We start from the raw sequence: 24592 nt of genomic DNA on the forward strand, positions 1-24592 counted from the left end.
GTGACTGTTGAACATGACAACTTATCTCCTACCCATTACCCCCATCCTCTGTGTCCTGCTCTGTATGTTTCTCCATAACACTTACCACTCTCTGGTTTTCTCTAGGATTTACTCATTTACTCATTTTGTTTAACATCTGTTTTCCTCACCAGAATGTAAGCTCTAAGAAGGCAGGATCTTCATTTTGTTCAACATTGTTCAGTCTTGAATGCCTGCCATGTGGCAGGCACTCCCTTCTTAGCTGTTGAATAAATGAGTGAATGAATGAGAAAGAGAAATTAATTCTGACATTGAGTTCTAGGGAGAATAACGAGGAGGAATCCTTTGAGCTGGGGGTTGAAGGATGGGCAGAATTGGACAGTCAGGCCTTCTAGGGGAAGACATCGCAGGTTGAAGGAATATGTTGTGCAAAGGCAGAGAAGTGGCAGAGCCCTCTTGTGCTCCTGGAAAGGCAAAGAGTCCCAGCTGACTGGTGCTGGGGTCCAGTGAGAGCAGTAAGGGTGGACAGATAAACTCATGGATAGAAAATAAGGAAAGGGGACTCTCAGTGCAGTGAGGGAACAAATGACTAATCACTGCCTACGTTGAGAGGGCCGGCAAGTTGAGGATTGGGATCTCAGACAAGCAGTTTGCATTGTCTCTTTAAGAAGTCAGGGAGAGATTGTCCCTTTAAGAAACCAGGAATGTGAATAGTGTTTGGTAGTGAGATCTCATTTTTGTATAGTACTCTACTGTTTTTTCAAAACATGGTTGCATGTTTATTATGATGGAAGCTTCAGAACAACTCTGTGAAATTGGTAGAATATCTAATAAGCAAGTTTTTATTTACATATTTTGATCAGTTTAAAAATAAATGAATTGCATGTTCTATCAAGCCAGCTAAGTGACTGGCCTGAGGTGGAGTTAGAAAGCGAGCAGTTTCCTACCACCTTGGGTCTCATCATCCAGTTTCCCCCTATAAGTCTGGCTGTCATTTTCATTCCCACACGATCTTGAAGATCTCATGCTCACTTTTTACCTGGGCACAAGCTTCTCCCCATTTCCCCCATTCACTGAAAAGCAGTTTCTGCATCCAGTTTCTTCTTTACCAGCTCCGTTTTTCTCATTCCTCCTTTTGCATTTCCCTTGATTTGGAATAATTAGAAAAGGATGAACGTGTGTAGAAGGTGGCTGTGCTTTAAACCGTGGCCCATTCAGCATCCCTTCAAGCTTAGGTCCAGAGGCTCTGACCCAGCCCCTGCCTGCTGGAAGGTTGTGTCTGTCTTTCGTGTGGTTTTTTTTTTTTTTTGGGGGGGGGGGGGCAGGGCAGAGGTAGCATGTCCACGACTCCATTTTTGCCTGTCTTCAGGCTTGCTTGTTGCTTGCTTTGGGAGTAAACCGGATCTTCTTAATTCCCCCAGATGTTAGTAGGCAGGACGAGGCGGAGGGAGAACTCAGTGAAGGAGAACACTGGTATGGGAACTCTTCGGAGACGCCGTCGGAAGCCTCCTATGGAGAAGTCCAGGAGAACTATAAGCTGTGCCTGGAGGACCAGATCCAAGAGCAGTCCACGTCTCCAGACACCTCCTTGGGAAGCGCGACCCCCAGCAGCCACACGTTGGAGCTGGTGGCACTTGACGGGGAGGTCCTGCGAGACCCACTGCAGTGTCCGGATCACCTCTCCCCCGGCGTGTCTTCTCTGTGTGAGGAGGACCACCCAGGCTCCACCAAGCCCCTGAGCAGCAACTTGAGGCGGCTGCTGGAAGCCGGCTCCCTCAAACTGGATGCCACGGCCACGGCCAACGGCAGGGTGGAATCCCCGGTCAACGCGGGCTCGAATCTCTCCTTTTCCCCACCGTCCCACCATGCCCAGCAGCTCAGCGTGCTGGCCAGGAAGCTGGCCGAGAAGCAGGAACAGAATGACCAATACCCTCCAAGTAACCGTTTCCTATGGAATCAAGGTAAGTGGTTGCCAAACTCAACCACCACCTGCGGCTTGTCCCCGGATTCCGCCATCCTCAAACTGAAAGCTGCAGCCAATGCCGTCCTGCAGGACAAATCGCTGACCAGGACAGAGGAGACCGTGCGATTTGAGTCCTTTTCCTCCCCTTTCAGCTCCCAGTCTGCCAGCTCCACCTTGGCAGCTTTATCCAAGAAAGTCAGCGAGAGAAGCTTGACTCCTGGCCAGGAACACCCGCCCCCGGCCAGCTCTTTCCTTTCCCTGGCTTCCATGACCTCCTCAGCGGCCCTTCTGAAAGAGGTCGCAGCGAGGGCTGCCGGGACCCTTCTGGCTGAGAAATCGTCACTGGTGCCTGAGGACCCTCTACCGCCACCGCCTTCGGAGAAGAAGCAAGAGAAAGTAACCCCGCCTCCTCCGCCACCGCCTCCGCCGCCGCCTCCACCACCGCCGCAGTCCTTGGAATTATTGTTGCTCCCAGTTCCCAAGGGAAGAGTGTCTAAGCCCTCCAACTCAGGTATGGATGCTTTCATTTCCACCAGCCTCTAAGTCTTTTTTTTTTCTGCCTGTCAATTGCAGTGTCTAATTCATTGCCTTCTTCCTTCTCATGGGTTCCCCATCCGATCTGAGGCAGGAATAAAAAAGCAGAAGCAACGACAAAATAAGTAAGCAGCCTTAGGGTGGGTCTTTCATGTATGGATGACACAAAGACTTCACCAATAGCTTTATTTTTGAAAGGTAATGAATAATCTTAGAGACATACAGTACTCCTTCCCTTTCATAGAAACGATTTTTTTTTTCGCCTTACCGAGTTCAGGCTAGGTCCACACAAGATATATTTAATGGAGGAAGATCAAAGTATCTTTGTCATGGAGTGCATGGCATCACTGCACAGGGGGGAAAAAAAAAACTCACTGCTTTTGAAATAGTTAACAAGAGAGAGCTTACTGTCTTACAGCTTCCATCACAAATGGACTTTCGTGTCATCAGTGACTATTCTGCCCTAATTTATCACACTATATACTTTTTAAAATATATTTTTTTATTGGAGTATAGTTGCTTTACAATGGTGCATTACTTTCTGCTGTACAGCAAAGTGAATCATCTATACGTATACATATATCCCCCTTTTTTGGATTTTCTTCCCATTTAGGTCATACACAGAGCAATGTGCTTGCCATGCAGTAGGTTCTAATTAGTTATCTATTTTATATCAATAGTGACATATATCAATCCCAATCGCACAATTCATGTGACCCCTTTTGTATACCCTTACCTTAGCATTTTTATTAAAATTTTGGTGGGACATGAGCCTTTACATACTCTGTTCTTATATAATTTCTTATTGTATAAGAACTCTAAAGAATATTGTCATTCAGACGTAATCAAAGCATTTCCTGCAAATTCTTTATTTTATTCCAGTCCAATCAGATTCTGAAGGAATGTGCATGTGGAAAATGTGAATCATGGGTTTTTCTTATGGGGACGGTCTTTTCAAAGGAGAAGTCGCAATCTTCTAAAGCCTTGACGTTCACAGTTATTCATCCGAGGGAGAAACTTAGTCACTTGGGTCCTCACAGTGGAAACATCATTTCTTGTACTGGTTTGTTTTTAAATTATGCCCGTGGTAAAAAACAGGGTCCTGGAGAGGGATGCATGGCGTTTCAGATGTCTCTGGAGGGTATCCTGCCAGACCTGAACAGGAAGCAGGCCACGAGTGCCATCATCACTGCCATTGTGTGCGTCTGGCCAACTTTTGATTATTTGCAGCCACACTGATGAGAGGGGCTCCGAATGGCAAATCATTGACTGAACAATCACAGCTAACATCAGTTTGATGCCTTTATGACAAATTTCCATTTAAATTGCTGAATAAGCTCTATGTACTCATTATAATTGCTTTAAAACTTGTGTAAACACCAGAATAGAACTAGGAAAATGGATATATGGAACTTTTATGACTCTTCAAGTGATCTGGGCCGCTCGCTCCAAGGTTTCTGAAGTGTCAATAAACTCCTACAATTTTATCAATGCTGAGTTTCCCTTCTCCTCACGTCTCACCTGCCATGTGGTGAGATAAAGAGAGAAATGGCTAAAATTAGGGAACAAGGAGACAAACAGAGGGACCAGAGTAATTTTTATAAGGGAATTAATCATTCCTGGTTTATAAAAATTTCATTTATAGGGAGCAGCAGAAAGAGAGGTATGGGCGTCTATGTAAAATGTTACTTTATGTGTATTCTTCATATGGTTCTTAAATAGCTGAATTAAATGGTGTTTCTCCTATAAATTCACCTGGACATTAGTTATTTGGAAAAGCTTATACAAAAGAGTAATAAACTTTAGCTTGCTGATGGCTTGGAAAGAAGGACCTGGTAAGACTGTCTCCTGAAGGCTGACTATAATGGCTTTGTCATTTTAGAGAGTCTTGGCTATAACCAGCAAGTTATGAAGTCTGAGCTTTTCATTCAGGTGACTAGATGCATGTGAGGAGGAGGGGAGGTCTCAAGCTTCCAGGGTGGGCTAGACTATTTTTGCCTGTTTTGTTGTCAGATCTACAACCCAGGGACAAGATGGGCCCCTGTTTTGGTTTAAATGTCCACGGGCTTCCCTGGTGACTCAGACGATAGGGAATCCACCTGCAATGCAGGAGACCCTGGTTCTATCCCTGGGTTGGGAAGAGCCCCCGTAGGAGGGCGTGGCGACCCACTCCAGTATTCTTGCCTGGAGAAGCCCCATGGACAGAGGAGCCTGGTGGGCTACAGTCCGTGGGGTCACAAAGAGTCAGACAGGACTGAGCGACTAAGCGCAGCACACTGCGCAGCACAAACCACGCCCACCGGGCTTCTCAGCAGGATCGAATATGGAGGTCTGTAAGAAATCGATTTTTCTTTTCTCCTTACTGAATTTATTCTGTTGCTGAAACACTTGCTATTTGGATCAATGACCACGTTCCAGTTGAAGCGGAGGGGAAAGAACTTGAAATGGGACCCTGCCACCTCTCTTGCTGATTGGCAGGGACCCCTGTTTTCCATGTGCATCTGTTCACACTCCAAGAGGTAGCTCCATGGACAGTATTGTATTTAAAAAGAAACATTCGTTTTGCAAAACTCAAACAAGAGAAAAGATTGCTGCAAGGAAAAGCACGAGGGCTCTTAAAATGATCCCCTGGGTATCCATGTGGGCGCATCCTAAGTTCAAGTTCTGTTTCTTTTAAATTAAAAAAAAATTTTTTTTTTAAATTTTTTTTTTTTAATTTAACTACAGTCTGCTTATTAGACTATAGTTGATTTATAGTACTGTTATTTTCCATTGTATAGCTTCATATTCTTTTCCATTATAGGTTCTTACAAGATGTTGAATACAGTTCCTTGTGCTATACAGTAAACCCTTGGTGTTTATTTTATATGTAGTGTTGTTTATCTATAAATCCTGTACTCCTAATTAATCCCTTCCTGCCTTTCTTCTTTGTTAATAGGTTTGTTCTCTATGGCTGTGAATTTGTTTCTGCTTTGTAAATCGGTTGATTGTATCATTTTTTAGATTTCACATAGAAATGACATCATGTGATACTTGTCTTTCTCTGTCTGACTTACTTCACTTAGTATGATAATCTCTAGGTCCATCCATGTTGCCACAAATGGCATTATTTCATGCTTTTTAATGGCTGAGTATTATTCTGTTGTATGTATCTGTATATATCACACTTTTTTTATCCATTCATCTGTTGGTGGATGTTTAGGTTGCTGGACAGGTTCTGTTGCTTATTGCATGAACTGGAAACAGGAGAGGCGGTGCCTCTGTGCACTTGTCACTTAAAGTGAGTGTTATCACTTCCCAGGATCCTAACAGGGTTATGGATTAAGAAGTTGATAGAATATCTGATTTTGTTATTTATCTTTGTACCATGGAGAGATGATTTGGCTGGTGTTACTTAGGTCCCTCACCAGTTTTTGAATCTGAGGAGTGGGAGAGAAGGTGGGTCTTTCCATCCGTTCCCCACCTCCCCTGCTCTCTCCTTCCTCCTTCTCCCCTTCCCCACTTGGCACTGTTGGTTTCAGAGCCACCTGGGGGCTGGATTTGGGTGTGACTCGATTTTACCTAAGAAGTGTTACGGGGATGCAGTCACCCATGCTTCTAAACAGTTCTCATGACTACTTTCATTTTTATGTTTGGAAGAAATCTTAAGTTTGATTCACAATAGGTGGGTGGACTGACTTCTCACAGGGAAAGGGTTTCTGTTGCCCACTGACTTAAACAAGTAATAACCCCCCACACCCGCCCAAAAAAAATCCACAAAAATACACACCATCCTGATTCTAAGCAGGGCTTACATTTTGAAGCTCTTTCTCAAAATGTTGCACAAAGGGCATATAAAGTTGATTCTGGAGTTACAAAGCGAGATGTGCTAGAAAAGCCAGCCTTGTGTTGAGTCATTTAGACACTAGCGTTTCTTTGACCTTCTTTAGGTCAAGGGAAGTCCAAACCATGAAAAAAAAAAAAAGTGTCTATTAGGTCTGGCCTTATTCTTCTTTTTTGAACAGGATTTGGTTGTTGCCAGGTCATAGTGTATTTAATTCCTTAAAGAGTCCATCACTCGATAGCCTTTCCCCCTGCAAAGAGAGGTGATGCTGGAGTAGGAGGTTTCTTTTATGTGACCCCACGCCCCGGCACATGCGACACTGCTCTTCTGAAAGGGGACACGGTAGAGAGGAGATTATGTCCCTTTGCTCTAAAGATAAATGTCACACATTGACTCAATTCTCTTTGAAGCTACTGTTCTGCTGCAGCTCAGAACAAAATAAATAGTTTTTATTTTAAAGACAAAGTTTCTTGTAGAAAGCTACCAAGATTCCCAGGATGCCAGGCTCCTGGTTAAAAGAAATCACGAGGAGCCTTTCCCAGAGAATGTCTTCCAAAACATCTTATTTTTCTGAACAAAATTTAAATATGCTTAGAAGCAAGCTGGTCTCATACAGCTGGGAGCTAAGATTATTTCCTGGGTCAATAGATAGGGTTTTCTGGCTGCTGTTTTCATTCCTATTTATGAGATGTTATTAACATTATTGCAAAAGCAGAGAAAGTCCAGAAAGACAGGTCACCTCTTCTGATACTCCCCTCAGGTCCATCATTATTAGAGCCGTAATCTGGGGATGATCGCATACAGGGACTTCCTTAGAAAAGGAATCCGCTTTTTAATCAAGATTCAGAACTCTCTGTCGCTCATCTCCATAATATCTCCCTAGTGACTTAAACTTAGATTGTCTCTAGATATCAGGCTTTTCTATAAGTTTTACTAAATATTTACCAGTTGTTAGAATATGCATCAGTTATCTCAGTATCTCAATGTCAGTAACAACAGAAGGACCCAGTGACATCTGTGACCAACAGAGTTTTGTGTTTCCCTGAAATAGGATTTGAAAGACTTGCCCAATAAATTCCATGGAAAGATATCAAATCCCTGTATGTTGTTACGAAGGAGGGTGTCTTATCCTACACAGATACGCACTAATAGGTTAGTGGTCCTGGAGTCGAGATGGATGGTGCATGGATTATAGACACCCCGGGCTACCTGTCATCTTAAACTCCTTCGGTGTGTATGGAGAGGTCTGTTTGCAGAAACTATGCACTTGCAAATTATCTTGATTTTCTACAGATTGCCATTTAGGATGTAGCAAGGCAAAGTTTGATTTCAAAGCCTATAAAACAATGAACATTTGTTAAAAAATACCTACATTGAACTACAGTGATTCAGTTAAAACCCTCCATTTTTTTTTTAGCCCAATGAAAGTTTTACATATAGGCAGTAGGGCAGAGCACCGACCTCAAGTGAAGAGACTGTCGTCACTACTCTGCGACTCATGCGCAGGGGGACCATCGTAAGCATCCGTCCCAAGTCAGTTGCCTCCTCTGCACACTGAACAGGTTAAGATGTATCTTCAAGGTTCTTCCCTGCTTTAAAATTCCTTACTTTTACTTTCTTTCACTTTATTTGTCTATCCACTCAAAACTTTTTTTTTCCCCCAAGTTTTGAATTACATATGTTGCTTCTTAAAATTCACTCTCAAACTCCCTGCACGATCTCTCTGCCTTGGACAGATCCTGGCCTTTGTAAATAGATGGACATACCTGATTGTACTTTATTAGTGAGGTAGTCACACTGCATGCATTTGGATTATAAGCTGCTTGGGAGTTCATTTTGGAAACAAGTGAGCTATGAGTATGTGAACATCTCTGTGTGATCATCGTGGCTTACCTACTCATTCTTTCAAGATGTGTGTTGGCATAATGTGTGAAAAGCATGTGCTCTTGGATTAACACTACTTTTGCAGGGACTTACTGGTGGATTCCTGTACCTTTTTTTTTTTTCTATTTCCAGTCCTTGTTTCATTTTTTGGGATACTATCTTGACCCAGCCCTTTCTACTGAATTTCATTATGGTCCAACACACAATTACTGAATTGTACTTGGTCCCTGGCCCTGTTTTGGGTGCCTGAGACATGTAGGTAAGGACTTCCAGCTCTGCCCCAGCCCGTTCCTGCCTCCACCCTGCTCTTCTTCTCCCCTTCCATCTTTTCCATCTTCCTCTTTTCCCTGCTGAGCTGAGCTTGACATCAGAACTCTGCATAGGCCGAGCTGGACCTACCTGAACAGCACTGTGGATTCCTACTGAATTTTATTTCCCTTTGGCCCCAGGAATAATCTGTCCTGTTGGATTAGGCCCTGGGCTATGTGTTTATTGTGTGATGTCAGTTGTTCAGATTTATACCTGCTTTGATGGTAAGTTTTCTGCTTTGGAGGGAAGAGTTCATTGTCACTACTATCTTTACAATAGCCACTACCGAGAGCCTCCATGACAGGCATTTTATACACATGTATTATCTGTTTTATTCCAATAATATTATTGCTTATAAAGAGAACATGTTTTCTCCAAGGGAGCAAATCCGCAGCTAGCCACAGCACCAGCTCTAGTAGCTCTTGGGGGAATTTAGTTTTGTTTGCAGTGATGCTAACTGGTGGTGTATTGCAGGGAAGCTGTTCATTGAACAGTTGTAAACTCGGTAAAATTATGAACATTTCCATCCTGTTACCTTGAAAACATATTGTGGTTCATTCTGAGGAAGTGGTCATATTTCTTTAGACTCTAAATCTAAGTGAAATTTACAGCTGTCAGTTCCTTGAAAATATTTTGGCATACAAAATAGAGTCCATCCTTACTTCTGTCTTTCTCAAAAGTAGTTAACAACATCATATATGTATGGAAAGCATCTTACCAAAATATAAATTTTTAATAAATAAGAATGCAAATATTACCAGGGGAAATTCCAGTTTTTAAACTCGATCGGTGTTTTCCGGTTACATTGGCTTCTGTCTTCCTTTCCTGCAGTGATCAGTTAAAATTGTCCAGTAGTCACAGTAGTGTAGCTATTGGACCGCTTATCTTGCCGTTAGTTTCTCTTCATTATGACTATTTGAACTTTTCCCCCCAGTCAGTCCAAGGGCACCCTAATTTGTGCACTGTTCATGTATATTTTGATATTAATTAAACCTAAGAAAGCATGGCTCCCAAACAAAATAAATGTATATGAAATATGAATATGCACGGTTTAACGCAGTGAAGTCCGATCCATATGCAATGTAGACTCGCTGATTAGGGCAGGGGTGGAGAGTGTCAGGAAAAATAGGAGGCCTGTTGGTCACATTAGGCAAAGCCAGTTGTCCAGGCCAAGCCATAGGTGTTCCTTTTGTGAGGAAATGCCTTTTGATTGCCTTCCTGTGATGTGCCATGAAATCTCAGGTCAGGGTATGACATCTCAGCTTTTCTCTGCTCTCCCAGACAATTGTGTAAAAGGCAGTTTAGGGTTTAGACCATGGGAAGTACTTTCTGAAGATGGGGATTAGTGGCAGCCTGTTTGTGTATCTCTTTCTTATTACTTTGATATCCTTAATGACCCCAAATAGACATCATTATCATTTTCCCCCCTTTGGCTTATGACAATAATATCACCTAGGGGCCTGATTCAGTCTTTTTATATATATACAGTTTTATTAATTTATTTAATTTTTGGCCGTGCTGCATTTTTATTGCCATGTGGGCTTCTCTCTAGTTGTGGAGAGCTGGGGCTACTTTCTAGCTGCAGGGTGCAGCCTTCTCATTGCAGCGGCTTCTCTTGTTGCAGAACACGGGCATGCCGGCTTCAGTACTTAAGGCTCGTGGGCTCAGAAATTGCAGCTCCGGGGCCCTAGAGCACAGGATCAATAGTTGTGACGCACAGGCTTAGTTGCTCTGTGGCATGTGGGATCTTCCTGGATTAGGGATTGAACCTGTGTCTCCTGCATTGGCAGGCGGCTTCTCTACCGCTGAGCCACCAGGGAAGCCCCTGATTCAGTCTTCCCTCTCAAATCTGTTATTCAACATGCCGTCTTTGTGATCCAGATGTCAGAGTGGAGGGAATGATGGTGAAGGATAGACAATGAGAGGCTGAATCAGGGATAGGAGCCCAGGCCAGCAGAGGCGATCAGTAAGATGGGAGGAGAGCTTGAGTGGTTTAAGAAAAAGCATGTTGATAAGCCTCTACAAAGTGTGCTTTTCCTAGAGTAAAAGGAAATCCTCAGTCTCCACCCTTGTCCCCTGATCAGAAAAGGGAGTTCTGTGATGGGACCCATCACAAGTAGAATTTCCAGACTTGAGGTGTATGTTTTCAGATAGAGAATTCTTTTTCAGGGTCCTTCGTTGTGCTAACCAATATTGCTTACACCTATAAGCAATGTAAAAACAGCATCTTTGGAATGCCCTGGCTTTATTCCAGAACTCTTCTGATTCCATCCATTTTAAGTGGTTCTTTGCATGTGGAGATTCAGTTGACTCCATGAATAAATAATAAGATTATTTAAAAGTTTACACTTGGGAATATTTCCTTTTAAAATTATAAAAGTCATGTATATTTAAAAAAAATTCAAATAGTACAGAGGAATATACAATGAAAACAAGTTTCCCACCACGATCCCTTCCTTTTAATCCAGTCATTTAAAATGAACTGCTTAATGGTTTCCTATGTACATTTCTAGATAATTCTCATACAGATAAAAAGATTATCATTTTTTGTTTCATTTATTCATCTCATTCTTCCTATTTCTCTTTTTTCTTTTTTGCCCAAGTATTTAAAAGCAAATCCCAGACCTCATATTCATTTGCTTGCAAGTATTTACATATACATAAGGACTTTAAGGGGCTTCCTTGGTGGTTCAGAGGGTAAAGAATCCACATGCAGTGTGGGAGACCTGGGTTTGATCACTGGGTTGGAAAGATCCCCTGGAGGAGGGCATGGCAACCCACTCTAGTAGTCTTGCCTGGAGAATCCCCATGGACAGAGGAGCCTGGTGGGCTACAGTCCATGGTCGAAAAGAGTCAGACATGACTAAGTGAGTAAGCACGGCACACAAGGACTTTAAGGGCTTCCCTGGTAAAGAATCTGCTTGCCTATGCCTGCCTATGCAGGAGACACTGGTTTGATCCTTGGGTCAGGAAGATCTCCCAGAGGAGAATGAAATGGCAACCCACTCCAATATTCTTGCCTGGGAAATCCCATGGACAGTAGAGCCTAGTGGGCTTTAATCTATGGGGTCCCAAGTTGATCACAATTTAGCGGCTAAACCTCCTCCACCACCCCCACCGCCACCAAAGACTTTAAAAACGCATAGTCACAATAACTGGTATTACATGTAATAGGATCAACAATGGTTATATGATATTATGGAACACCCGGGCTATAATCAGTATTTTCTTAATTATCTCAAAAGTGTCCGTTTATCATTGTTTCATTCAAATCGGGAGCAGAAATAAGCTTCACACCTTGCATTTGCTTTATCTGTCTCTTAAGTGTCTTTTCATCTATAACCTCTTCCCTTTTTAAAATGCCAGTTACTTGTTGAAGAAACTGGGTCATCTGTTCTATAGAATGTCCCACATTCTGAATTTGGCTGATTCCATCCCTCTTGGTGTGTTTAACTTTTTTTTTTTTTTATTAAAACCACCTGTATTTCCAGGAAACTCACTATTTATCTAGAAGCTTGATTAAATATTTTGTAAGAATATTTCATACATGGATTATCTAAGGGCACCCAATGTGCATCCATTCTTAGAGATGCTGAGATTGAGTAATGGTTTTCTAGGTGTTGTCAGCTTGATACATCCTTTATAAAGTCCCCTATCAACCTTTCACCTAGTGGTCTGAGCAGCAATTGGTTCCTATTTTCTAGAGAATAAAAATAGAATCCTTCTAGACTTATAGTTTCAATTCTTGCTTTATCCACTAACTACTATCTTGGACATGTTTCTGTATCAGCATCTATTGATCTAATTTAGTTTTTTTAAATGGGCTTCTTACATTTTATTTCATGAGTGTATTACAATGTATTTAACCAGTTTAGAAATGTTTCTGATCCCTCATGAAGAGAAAGCCTGAGTCCTTAATTCTGTTTTTATTTCCTCTATCCCCAAATAGCAGAGGCTTGTGTGACCCTGTGCAGTATAAATTGGTAGACCAGAAGTGCAGCAGCCTAGTGTCACAGGAGACACCCTCCCCTGTGGGGCGGGTGGAGGAGTGATCCCTGCTTTCCTTGCAGGAAGTACTTGGTTTGTTTGCTTTCCTGAAAAATGGAAGCATTTGCGGCCGCCTGATTGTAGCTTTTCCCAAAGTGGGCGGTGGGCCCCAGGCTCCGCAGAGCAGGGCAGCACACCTTGGTGGCCAGTGGAGGGTCAAAAATAAGAGAGTGACAGCCTCTGACTCTAAGGCCCCCAGTGGCCAAACTGGCAGCAGCATCTGCCCAAGCCATCACAGCACAAGTCAGCCTGAAGTTTGTCTCCGTTAGGGTTTGGTGTGCGAGGTTTACGATGGCTCTTTGGTTTCCAGTGTGGTGTATTTCTCAGTCCCTTTGACTTGTCTTTATTTCTTGCCATTTTCCAAGTTCAGTAATTCCGATACGAACTCGAGTCTGGCACTTGCCTTCAGGAAAGCAAAGCCCTAGAGTCGGGTTTCTCTGGGCTGAGGTATGGGATGCCTTCTGAAGTGCGATGGGATGGCCTCTGAAAGCAGGACTTTCCCAAGGCAGGATGAGCAGGTTTTGAAAAAATGGAACCCAGGTGGAAGTCATGAGATGAACATAGCTTTCTACCTGCAGGAAAGCAGGGAGAAAGCTTCCTCAGAGATAAAGTCTTGGAATGAGAAAAACAACTAACAAACGAAAAAGGAAAAACCAAAAAAGACCTCCAAAACTCAAAACCAAAAAAAAAAAAAGCCCAAAACAAAAAACAACAAAACGGAAGGACAAGCAAAAAACCCTCCCCAACCCCCCAGTTCCGTGTTAGTTTTCTTTATAGAGCAGTGCATGTGAATTAGTGCTGGATGCAGTGTGCCTTTTTGTTTTCCTTAATTTTCCTGTCTTTCTCCTTCTCCCAAGCCTCAGAAGAGGAAAGCGGAAAGCCTTTCCAGTGTCCCATATGCGGTCTGGTTATAAAACGGAAGAGTTACTGGAAGCGGCACATGGTGATTCACACAGGTTTAAAAAGTCATCAGTGTCCGCTCTGTCCGTTCCGATGTGCTCGCAAGGACAATCTCAAATCCCACATGAAGGTAAGCCCCCCGCGGACGGGCCCGAAGGCGAGGCAGGCACAGCCAGGGCCCTCGCACCAGCCGGGATCTGAGCTCGGGATCGTAAAGTAGAGTGCGATGCGGATAAGAGGATCCACGTTGGAAAGGATCTCGTTATAAGTGTCCTCATGTCCACTGGACAGCCCAGAACTTAAAGGCAGAGAGAAGCTTCAGCAGCCAGATAATATATGTCCTGTAGAACCATCCCTTCCTACTGGGGATCAGCAGCCTAACCTGGCCTTGCAAGGTGACGCTTTTGGAGGCACTTGGAGGAAAACTTGGGGAGGAGTAAGAGGCAGGAAAAGAGGTTCAGGAAGAGCTGTTGGACCTGCCCCACTTCCTGGAGGGAGCGCCCTCTTCTGTTGCTTCAAACCCAGAGGCACACCCAGAGACGTCATACAGAAAGTGGGAGGAAGTTGAAAGTCATCTGGGCTTTAACTTCCACGCTGTGGCAGGCTTGGGGGCCATTCCTGACAAAACTGGGTCCCCTTGAGGTGTCAGGGTTTGAGTTGTCATAATTCCCGGGGTCACACTTAGCAAATACCGGAAGATATTTTTTTCAGTGTCTATTAGGGACAGTTGGGGGGCTTATGCCTGTACCGAGCATATAGGGAATGGTCTAGACTACCTTCCACTCTCAAGTGAGCTGGGGGAAAACTTAGGCAGCTAGCAGTCTTTGTAGCAGACTCTTTTAATGCTAATTTTGTCTGAAATGCAAAGAGATCCAGTATCTGAGATGCAAGAGATCAAAAGAGCATGGGCTTTTGATTTTGACAGGCCTGCCTTTAAACCTTATTGCACAACTTACTAGCTAAGTGGCTGTGAGCAAATGCGTGTTTAGACTCAATTTTCTCAGCTGTTAAATGGGAATAGTTAAGTCCATCTGGAAGGGAGATCATTAATATTTAAGGAAATAATGGCAAAGTATTTAACACAGAAATGTGCAGTGGTAGCTGTTTGAATTCAGCAACTGTTGTTGAACACCTTAGTAGTAATAACCATCATTTTTACTGATATTTGCAGTAGTCTGGCTGTTAACATTATTTGTAAAGTGTCTACTATCCTGCCATAGGAAGTGTAATGTGTAATATAAAGTGTAACATAATGAGATAGTTGCTTTCTCAAATTCTTGCAGTCTCATACTTCTGAATAGATCAGGAATCATTGTTTAGAACTGTAGATATAAAAGGAGTGTGATCAGACAGAGCCTCTACTGACGTTAGGAAATAACTTGGAAAGTTAAAAAAAAACAACCACCATAATATAACTTGTTTTCTACCTTTTGTCCCTGGGGAGTATAACATGTCCTTCATCATCAGAATCCATTTAACCAGGGGTTCTGGTTGGTAGAATTCTACTGAGCCGACTCAGGTTTTGTACTTGAACCCTCTTCATCCTCTGTCACCTCTTCCCAAAGTAAAATCTTGTATTTTACACCGGCATAAGTGGAGAAGGAGACTTTCAAAGAAGTGCCTTTAAAACTAAAATTTGCTTCCATTACTGTGCCCTTACACTCAGGTTTAGAAATCAGGCCTGGCAAATTTAAAGCTTCAGTGAGCAGGAAACTTGCATCTGGCCTGACACCTTGTAAGCCTGGTTTCAGCTCAGGGTCACTTAAAACAACCTATTTATAAACCCATGAAAAAAAAAAAAAAAAGCTGGGTTTTCAATAGCAGGAACTAGCGACCCTGAAACTGCAGGGAGATGAGAGGGGTGCCTTGGTGATACAGACGGTCGGCCACGACGGCATCACAGATGAGAGCAGCCAGGGCTCTGCAGGTCGTGGGGTCCTAGAACGCTTTCAGAACAAATCAATAACCAGTACAATGAAGCAGTTGTGTGAAGTGACTACTTTATTCAAACTCATGGTGTCCTAACCTGTTGAGCTTTTGAGGAGAGACGTGTGAGAGGGGCTCATGCAAGTTTTATTTCCTCAGATGGTGTACACTTTGTTTTCTGTTCTCCACCTCACTTATGGGCTCATGTTTTTTGCTTTCATCAAAGAATTCATGATTTAATTTTGATGAGATAGACTTTAATTTTGCGAGATTTTGAAACCATGGTCTACAGAGAAATATCATGGTGGTTTCCTTAGGAATAGATATTCTCTGCTGTGTTCCCCAGAGGCTATGTATGGTAGGAACAGATTTCCTAGAATGAATCCTGCCTCAGAAGCAGGGGCAGTATGGCCTAAAGGTTAATATCTCAAACCCCATGGTCAGAAAAACAAAAACAAAAAAGCTTTAGTTAGACTCTCAGTAGCTGTGGAGCTTTGGGTAAATCATTTAACCTCTCCAAGCCTCTGTTTCTGCTCTTGGAGATAGTAATTGTATGATATATCTCATGGAGTTGTTATAAGGGTTAAATGAAATAATGGATATAAAGCACTTAATATGATGCCCAGCATGGAGGAGCCCTCAGTAAATGTGGCTACTATAGTAATTACTATCCAAAAGCCATCTGAATATATATTCACATTTACATTTAGAAGTAAATCAATGACACGGCATAAAACAATGACTCTAAATTTTATTGCTTTTCTCTCTTTGTGATACAAAGAGAATTTAGAAAAACTGATGAAAAGAATCTGGAATTGGCCCTTAATCCCATCACGCAGAAATAACCATTATTACCATGCTAATCTGTAGCCTTCTGTATTTATTATATAGATTTACTTAAGGAACAATGGGATTCTAAGGGATTTGTTCAACTGTAGTACTTATTGGGTTCTAGGCACTGTGCATTTTCTGAAAGGCTGCCTCTTCTCCTTAATATATCATGCAAATATTTTTATGGCTTGCTTCGGAAGGAGCTTGTAAATGCCTCCAGCTTCCTCAGGGTTATCTTAGATTTCCATTAAGTCTTTTACAACTTTCCTGGATGAGTGAGCATACAGGAATTCAATACGGAATTCATAAGAGAAGGTGAGGAGGGCGGAGAACAGGAACACGGGTGAAGAAGCGGCCCTACACGGGCAGGGGTCGGGGCGCCGACGTTTTCCAGTCTCAGGTGTGCCAGGCAAGGCGGTGACTGCTGGGCTCGCCCCCTCCCGGCCTGCCTGGTCCCCTGAGCAGGGCGAGTGGAGGAGATCTTGTTCCCCAAACTGTCCTACTGCTGCAGAGGAGATGGACACCGTGATGCAGCAGTCTTTAAACTTCTTGCGGCGGTGACATGCGCTCTCTGTGTAGGGCGACCAGCAGGCAGCCCATCTTTACGTGACCTGGAAAGAATGACACGCTTTAGTCAAGTGTTTCTTGACCGTAGCCGACCGAGAGCGATTTCGAAGGCAATGTCAGGCTAACGAGAGTACAGATGATCCCAGAAAGGGCTTTTATTGTTGGGAGAGCAGGGGCGAGCCTTCCCTCCGAGGCCAAATGCGAACTCGTGCCCCTCTGGGCAGGTCTAGCCCAAATATAACGCTAAGTGTGACCGTCAGCACCACATCCACTGTTTTTCTTTTCCACACTCACTCGTTTTCCTGCAACTAAATATAGCCAAGCCAGGCTTGGGTAGAAAAGGAGCCGTGCACGGGGCTTGGGCACAGACTCTTTTGAGTCCAGGGCTCCCTGTTGGATTTTAGAACCTGGACCCCATCCTTCTTCTTTTCCAGAAGCTGCTTCCGGAGCTTCGTTCTTGGATTAGCGCCTGTCCTCTGTCAGGGCAATAGATGTCAGGACATTTCTGAAACGGGATCTATCCCACCACCCTGCTCCCGGGGATGGCGGAAGCTTTCTGCCTAGTGACCTTTACCACCTGGCTCCAGGGCGAGCCGTGGGTGGCACCTGTCAGGGCTCCCTGGGGCTGTGACCGGAGGCCCCACAAGGTGCCAGCTCCTGCGTGAGCCAGGTAGAAGAGAGGGTGGGGAATGTTCCCGATTGTATGAGGGAGAAAGCAAGCGAACCCATCCTCTCCAGAGTGAAATCCTTTTGTTGTGAAAGAGCTGAGACAGTCCTCAGCCAGCAACAAGGGGTGTGTGCCACCCTCCAGCCTCTCCCCACCTGGCAGGCGGAAAGCCTTTTAATGAGCAAGGCTTTGCTGCAACTGAATTTAAGTGTATCTGGTTATTTCTTTGGAGAAATTCATGCTTTGGGGGACCCAGAATCTCTTCTGTTGTTTTTTTCAAAAAGCCACAGTGGGGTGCTGTAGCGACAGGATCTCACCATTAACTTTTAATTTCTTTGCTTTTGTTGGTCACTGAACATTATTTAAAAGTATGTTTTGGCTGGTGAATAATGCTTTTGGATTGCACTCAGAATGCATAAACAGCTGTAGTAAAACTTGCTCTCTTAGAAAGGAAGCCCACGCAGAGGGGCCAGGTGGCCCAGTGGATTAAGGAACCTTTAACCTTCATTCGACCTAGGTTCAAATCCTGCCTAGATCGCCAAAGAGGAGAGGTCGGTTTGACTTGGGGTTTGAATTCCATTCCCTCGTTTTTCCAAAAATCACACAGCTCCCCAAATCTTTTGGCCCAAATCTACACCATTGGCAGTTCCTGCTCGAGGGAGGGCCAGTCCTGAAATAGCAGGGTGGAGCAGGTCAGTGCTCAAGTACATTGGCAGAGATGAATGGGGAAGTTACAAGCTTACTAGCACCTGCCAGCTCCAAGCCTGGCTCAGGCCAATGCAATGATTTCCTCACTTTTTCAAGCCCTAAATTTGATCATGACAGGAAGGAAAGAAAAAAGTTTCTTCCCATTTTTACAGGTATTGTGCAGGCAAGGCTGGAACTGGGTTTCCAAGTCTGCATTCTTTCATTGTAGATGTGCCTATCTAGAGCCTGCTAGAAAGAAGCATATTTGGCACCTCTGGTTTCATCTTGCTGAGACTGTTTGGTGGGCATCAGCCTCTGGTTTTCCTCCTCCTCTGCTCCTTCTTTTTTTTTTTTTTTTTTTTTTTAGAAGCTGCCTATAGATAGCTAGAGGAATACAGAAAGGAAGGGTGTCTTAGAAGCTTAGAGAGTTGTTTTTATTTATTTATTATTTTTGTCCACATTGCACAGCATGAGGGATCTTAGTTCCCTGACCAGAAATCGAACACATGCCCCTACAGTGGGAGTGTGGATTCTTAACCCCTTGACCACCAGGGAAGTCCCTCCCTGTCTGCTTTCTTTATATGTCCTTTTGCTCCGGCCACGTGCTCCAGGGTCTCAATTTCTCTATGAAACGGGAATGCCCTGGAGGCATTATTTTCCACAGTCTTAATTACCTAGAGAAGCATTTTTGGAAGTGGAAATTATGTTTGCAAAGCATAACTACTTCTCTGGGTGGTAATAATTGGGTCTATGCAGCATATTATATTGTGAGAGGAATTAACTTGACAGGGTACCTCTTTTGACCCCCCAACTAGTAATTACGTAAGTTCCAGTTGTGCTGGGTTTATAAAGTTTTCTTTGAAGACATCATCGGAGATGGGATGACTAGAACATGAAGAGGATTCTACCCTAGACAGCCTCCGTGGGCAGACAGTGTCCCCAGTTGACTTGAGTGTGGATCTACTAATAGACTCTTAACCTGTGTGGACCCGTTCTGTGTTTAGGGATGACCCTCATGACCTGAGGCACACAATGAAGTGCTCCTCTGGTGATATGATTCCCTGGGCCAGGAAGGGAATGGCAGCCCCGTTCCAGTATCCTTGTCTGGAGAATCCCACGGACAGAGGAGCCTGGCGGGCTACGGTCCACAGGGTCGCAAAGAGTCAGACATGACCGAGCAGCTAAGCGATGCAAAAATGCAAAGAGTGGAGGTAGAGCAGGGCGTTCTCTGTCGGCACGCAGCAGCCAGCTCACTCTTGTTGCTTCTCCGTCAGGTTCATCAGCACCAGGACCGGGGAGAGACCTTTCAGTGCCAGCTCTGCCCTTTCACTTCCTCCCGCCACTTCAGCCTGAAGCTCCACATGCGTTGCCATCAGCACTTCCTGAGGACAGAAGCCAAGGTGAAGGAGGAGATCCCAGACCCCGAGGTCAAGGGGCCTCCCCACCTCAGTGACAGTGCCTGCCTGGGGCAGCAAAGGGAAGGAGGAGGGACAGAGCTAGTGGGGACCATGATGAAGTCCAGCACTCCAGAGAGGACTAGCCAGGGTGGGGCTGGCGTCTCACCTTTGCTGGTGAAGGAGGAGCCCAAGGAAGATAACGGCCTGCCAACCTCCTTTCCTCTGAATGCTACCGACAGGCCAGCCAACCACACAAAGCTGAGAGAGCCCTCCGAGTTCGCGGCCAACAGTGCGTCCGCGTTGTTCAGCCAGGACATCTCTGTTAAGATGGCGTCTGATTTTCTCATGAAGCTGTCAGGTACTTGAAGAGGGGTATCCCCTCTCTCTCTCTCTCTCTCGTTTTCTATCTACCAGTATTCGTAGCTGTACAGTGAGCTGGTAGGACTAGGTGATGTCAAGGTCCCTCTAAATGACAATTGTCTGCACCCTGACACATTTTCTCCTTGAGACTTTTTTTTAACAGTCCTGTGGAAGAAGGCATGGCTATGGTTTGGGTCTCAAAACAACAGAGATTGTTGATTTCTTTCTGGTTTTCCCCTGTTGGGGGTCCTTGCTGTGAGGGACAGGTCACAGGGGAAGCCAGGTTGGTGACAGTTCTTTGTGTGACCTTGAGCCCTATTTAACTTGTCTCTCCATTGACCTTAAACCGTATTTAACTTTGTCTCTCCACTGGGTTCTTTAAAAGGGCTTGTATGGGACATCTTGCTCTGTGTATACTCAAGTTCTCGACTGCCTTGATGTAAAAGATTCTAAAGGACATACGCACAGAGTACTATTAGAAAAAGTTTAGAGTTTTAAAATTTGAGCAGATGGTAAAATTATCTTTAGGTTTTGTTTTTTCTAATGGAAAGTTTTTCATTGTGGTAAAAAAAAAATATATGAAATTTGCCATTTTAACCATTTTCAGGTGTACAGTGCCTTAGCATTAAATACACTTACGCTTGTATAACCATCACTGCCAGCTGTCTTGAGAACTTTTTCATCCTCCCAAACTGAAGCCTTGTACCCATTAGCCAAGAATTCTTCCCTCCGCTCTGCCCTGGTAATCACTATTCTGCTTTCTGTCTCTATGAACATAACTACACTAGAAATCTCATGTAAAGTGGAATTTTAAAAAATTGTTAATATTCTTTTGTAGCTGCCTCAATGCTTTTTAGAAAGAAGTTGTAGTATGTCATAAAAATGTATTATTAATTGATACCACTTTCACCATCAAATTATATATGATGTTTCGTTTAGTGGTTTTTTCTCCTTCCCGCCCCAGTTTCTTTAAGTTGTGGAATTGAATAGGGAGTGTCATGATGCCAAAGGAGCCCTGTTTTCCCTGACTTCTTTGTGATGAGAAAACATGTTGTGGGCCTGTGCAGCTCCTCATTATATTTTTTAAAGTCTGATTTTAAATTTTAAAAGAGATGTAGAGGGTGGGGAAAGGTCGGCAGAGAATTGGTTCTGTCTCTCAGTGAAGATGGCAGGCCCCACGATGATTTCCAAATGCCATTTCAGCTCTTTGGAGATTGACAATACCCTTTTAAATGGAGAATAATTGGTCACCACCTTCCTTTAAATGGACTGTGAGTCAAATTTCACTAAATGTCACCGCCAGGTGAATTAGAGGTTCTGCTTCACTCTGAAGTCCCTTTGCTCGGTGACACGTCAGTCAGGTCTTCTGGAGTGTTCCCATCGCCCCAGGTCTGTGCCCCTCAGGAGTGCTCAGGGCTGGTTGGAAGAAATAGGGAAGGGCAGGGGATGGAAGTGAGGCGTCGCGGAAAGAACAGAGATGGAGTGTCGCAGGGAGGCACCCCACCCCGCGCGACCGGTGAGCATACTCTACACTGCGATGGCCAAGTGGCAGGAAGTCAGGTGCTTGGACCTTGGCAACGAACAACGATCTGCCCCTGCGTTCTCCTCTCCCGTCCCAGCCTAGGGAACATGTGCTCCTGAAGACTCTGCATCTTATATATAAACGTCTTTGGAGATGTGGGGAAAGTGTAGGCTTCTGGGTTTCGTTTTGCTGCAGAGCCTTCAGTCTCCACTTCTGGGAGAGCACTCGTTCTTTCTTGATAGTATGTCCCACCAATGTCAGAGCAAAAGGGGCTCTTTCTCTGGGCTCTTCTAGTGCATCCTCAAGGGAAGGAATGCAATGGTGGGCGTATTCACCTAGGATGGCTAAAAGGGACATTTCCTTAGTTAGCAGACAAGGGGGAAACTGGAGGGGTGAGTAGCTCGTAGGAAGAAGGTGCCTTCTTTACTCCAGGACTCCAGAAAGTTTTTAAATCTTGAGGAAGGTGAGAGAGGGTGGAGGAAGGCTTGCTAATACACGACTTCTGGTGGGCTTAGCTATGAGTGCCCCGCATCAGTCGGTAATTAGCTAGGGACGCAATCTCAGGGAGTGTAAGGTAAGACCTGTGACTGCTGAAAGCCAGGCTTGCAAACAGGAGAAACACACGAGGAAAAGCCAGCCGGGAGGTTGGGGTGGAAAACCATGCACCCAGGCCTTCTCCTGTGATCTGTTTTCTTAGTCAGCTATTAACGGGGACTTGTTTATGGGTTTGGCAGTCGCAGTATTTACCGACTGATCAACGGGCATAAGAAAACAGATAACAAATGCACGCTGTTTATGCAAAAGGCCCGTGCAGCTATTTTATGGTGGCTTACTAGAGGTCCTGAAACCTGACTTGTGTGCACTGTTACCTAGCAACCTGTTACAAAGTCGCCGGGGAGTGAGATGCATCGGTAATTTTTGTGTGTGTGTGTGCATATTTGGATGTAAATGTAAACTTGCGGACAGTGCAGCACAGCCCACGGGAGGAGAAGAGACTTAAAAAGGAAAGGAATACATTTTCAGGGGAGAGGGGATGATTATTATTTTTTTCTTCCACTTGCTCTCTGGTTGATCAGAGTCCTATAATTGATCGCGGTTCTCGCCGGGGTACTCTACCTGGCTGTGTCCGTGGCTGTGATCCCAGGACCAAAGGACTAGACCCCAGGGAGCTGTGGCTGAGCTTCTAGCTCTTTCCCTTATCAGATGTCGGGTTAGCATCGGGCCTTGTCCCCCAGCCTCATAACGGTGCCATTGTTCTCGTCTTGAATTTTTGAGCCAGGCTCTGTGCGTGCACCTGCTGGGACCCTAGGGTGCAGCTGTTTGTGGACACCGGGGCTGGGAGCCTCTGCCAGCCACGTCACTGCAGAACCGGAGCACAGTGACAAATTCAAGCGTGTCCGTATCTTCTTGTTTTCAAAAGCGAGATGGAAAACACTTGATTCTTTCTTGCTTGGTGATTAAGGGGAGTCTTTCTTGCTCCTTCAACACACAAATGACTTTAAGGGAACCCAGGAGGATTAAAGGGCTTCCGAGGTGTCTCTAGGGGTAAAGAATACGCCTGCCAGTGCAGGAGATGCAAGAGAGTGGGTTTGGTCCCTGGTTTGGGAAGATTCCCCTTGGAGTAGGAAGTGACAACCCACTTCTGTATTCTTGCCTAGAGAATTCCATGGACAAAGGAGCCTGGCAGGCTACAGTCCATGGAACCACAGACCCACTGTGCAACTGAACATGTACAGTAGTATTAAAAATTGCTGGTTGAATGCTGTTTTAAGGGGATTTGAAGACCACCCATCCCGATCCCCATTTTGAGGTTTCCCAGCGTCTGTGATTGTGAAATCAAACCCCTTCCCCAAACCATCCAGTCTTCTCCTGCCTGAGCCCACACTTAACATTCCTTAGTCCTTCGTGATTAATGTTTCCTAGGACCAAGGCTTCCCAGGCTCAGCACTCAGAGGAGAGTGCTGAGGAGGAGCACTCAGAGGAGAAGATGGGGCAGCCCTTGCTGATGACTTTCTGCGATGATGGCAAAGATACTTTTGAAAACTCTGCTCTGCGTTTCAACCTAGGAAACAAGCCTTTGGGGGCTGCAGCCTGCATGTTTGCCCAGATCTCTCTTGGAATCCAGAAGACAGAGGCAGACTGTCTCATGTCAGGGCGAGGGCTTCAGTAGCCGCATGACTGGGGCTTTGCAAGGGAGAGGAGGTTAAATTCCTACAGTTTCTGTGCCATCTCTCCTTAGTCTAGCAGCAGTGCTCACCTTGACTGACATGAGACTTACCTGGGAAGCTTTTGTTTCTTACATGCCAGGGTCCAGCCCCACTGCCAGAAATTATGATTTAGTTGGTCTCGGATAGGACCTAGACATTGGTGTTTTCTTTAAAATCCTCAGATGATTCTAAAAATGCAGCAAGGCCTAAGGACCACTGATGTGGAAGCTGCACTTGCTACCTGGCTTGTTGGTTTGTTTCCAGTACAGTTGTAGTTTTTTTTCAGTACAGCTCTCTTCGCTCACTCTCTGTCCCAGACCATGAAAAGGGCTTGGTGCTGTGGCTTGGATCAAGGTTGACCTGAACTGGAGGCCTGGCTGAGTCATGGTGATTGAGCCCCATGTTTCCCCTTGTGGGGCCACATGACAGGAGAATTAAAACAAGCATCTGGATGTTCTGCTAGAATTAGAAAATCTTGAGACTTATCTGTAGCATCTAGGAACTGGGAGGATCATCATTAGACGCCTGATTAAAAGTTGCCTGCTGTGGCCTTACATCACTTCTCTTTCTGAAAAACCACACTTTTCAAGATATCACATGTAAATCTAACTCTCCAAATTAGAACCAAGCAGTTGACAGAAACTTGGCACCTCAGTTGTTGGCTGGGAATATCTTTTTAATCTTCTTGTACTGGGTTTTTTGAAAATAAAAAGATACAAGTCATTTCAACTATTTTTAGTTTGGAAACTGGCCAAAGAAATGTTCTGTCTCCCGCATTCTATTAATTTCATAAAATTGAGGCTGAAAACATCTTAACCATGAGAGGTGGATTTCAGAAAGCAATGACTTGCAAATGAGTCCAAGCTGAATTGTTTCAAATGTGTTAGGAGCTCAGCGGTAAAATGGCAAAGGTTTTCTTGAATCAACAACGGGGAGCTGGTGAATGTTTGTGTTGTATCTTGTGGGTTCCCGTGGGCCTTTGCTGTGCC

General features: G+C 44.5%; 1 protein-coding gene across 1 annotated transcript in view; it reads left to right on the plus strand.

Annotated features, from left to right (window-relative positions):
* ZNF827 (zinc finger protein 827) overlaps positions 1-24592 on the plus strand; it is a 135473-nt gene that overhangs the window by 36038 nt on the left and 74843 nt on the right. The window contains exons 2-4 of the mRNA XM_055550805.1: positions 1401-2453; positions 13397-13569; positions 19392-19872. Of these exons, the coding sequence (XP_055406780.1) occupies positions 1401-2453; positions 13397-13569; positions 19392-19872 (1707 nt within the window). The remainder of the gene's footprint in view (positions 1-1400; positions 2454-13396; positions 13570-19391; positions 19873-24592) is intronic.

Source organism: Bubalus kerabau, chromosome 16 (genome assembly GCF_029407905.1).
Source record: "Bubalus kerabau isolate K-KA32 ecotype Philippines breed swamp buffalo chromosome 16, PCC_UOA_SB_1v2, whole genome shotgun sequence".
Lineage (NCBI taxonomy): Eukaryota > Metazoa > Chordata > Mammalia > Artiodactyla > Bovidae > Bubalus > Bubalus kerabau.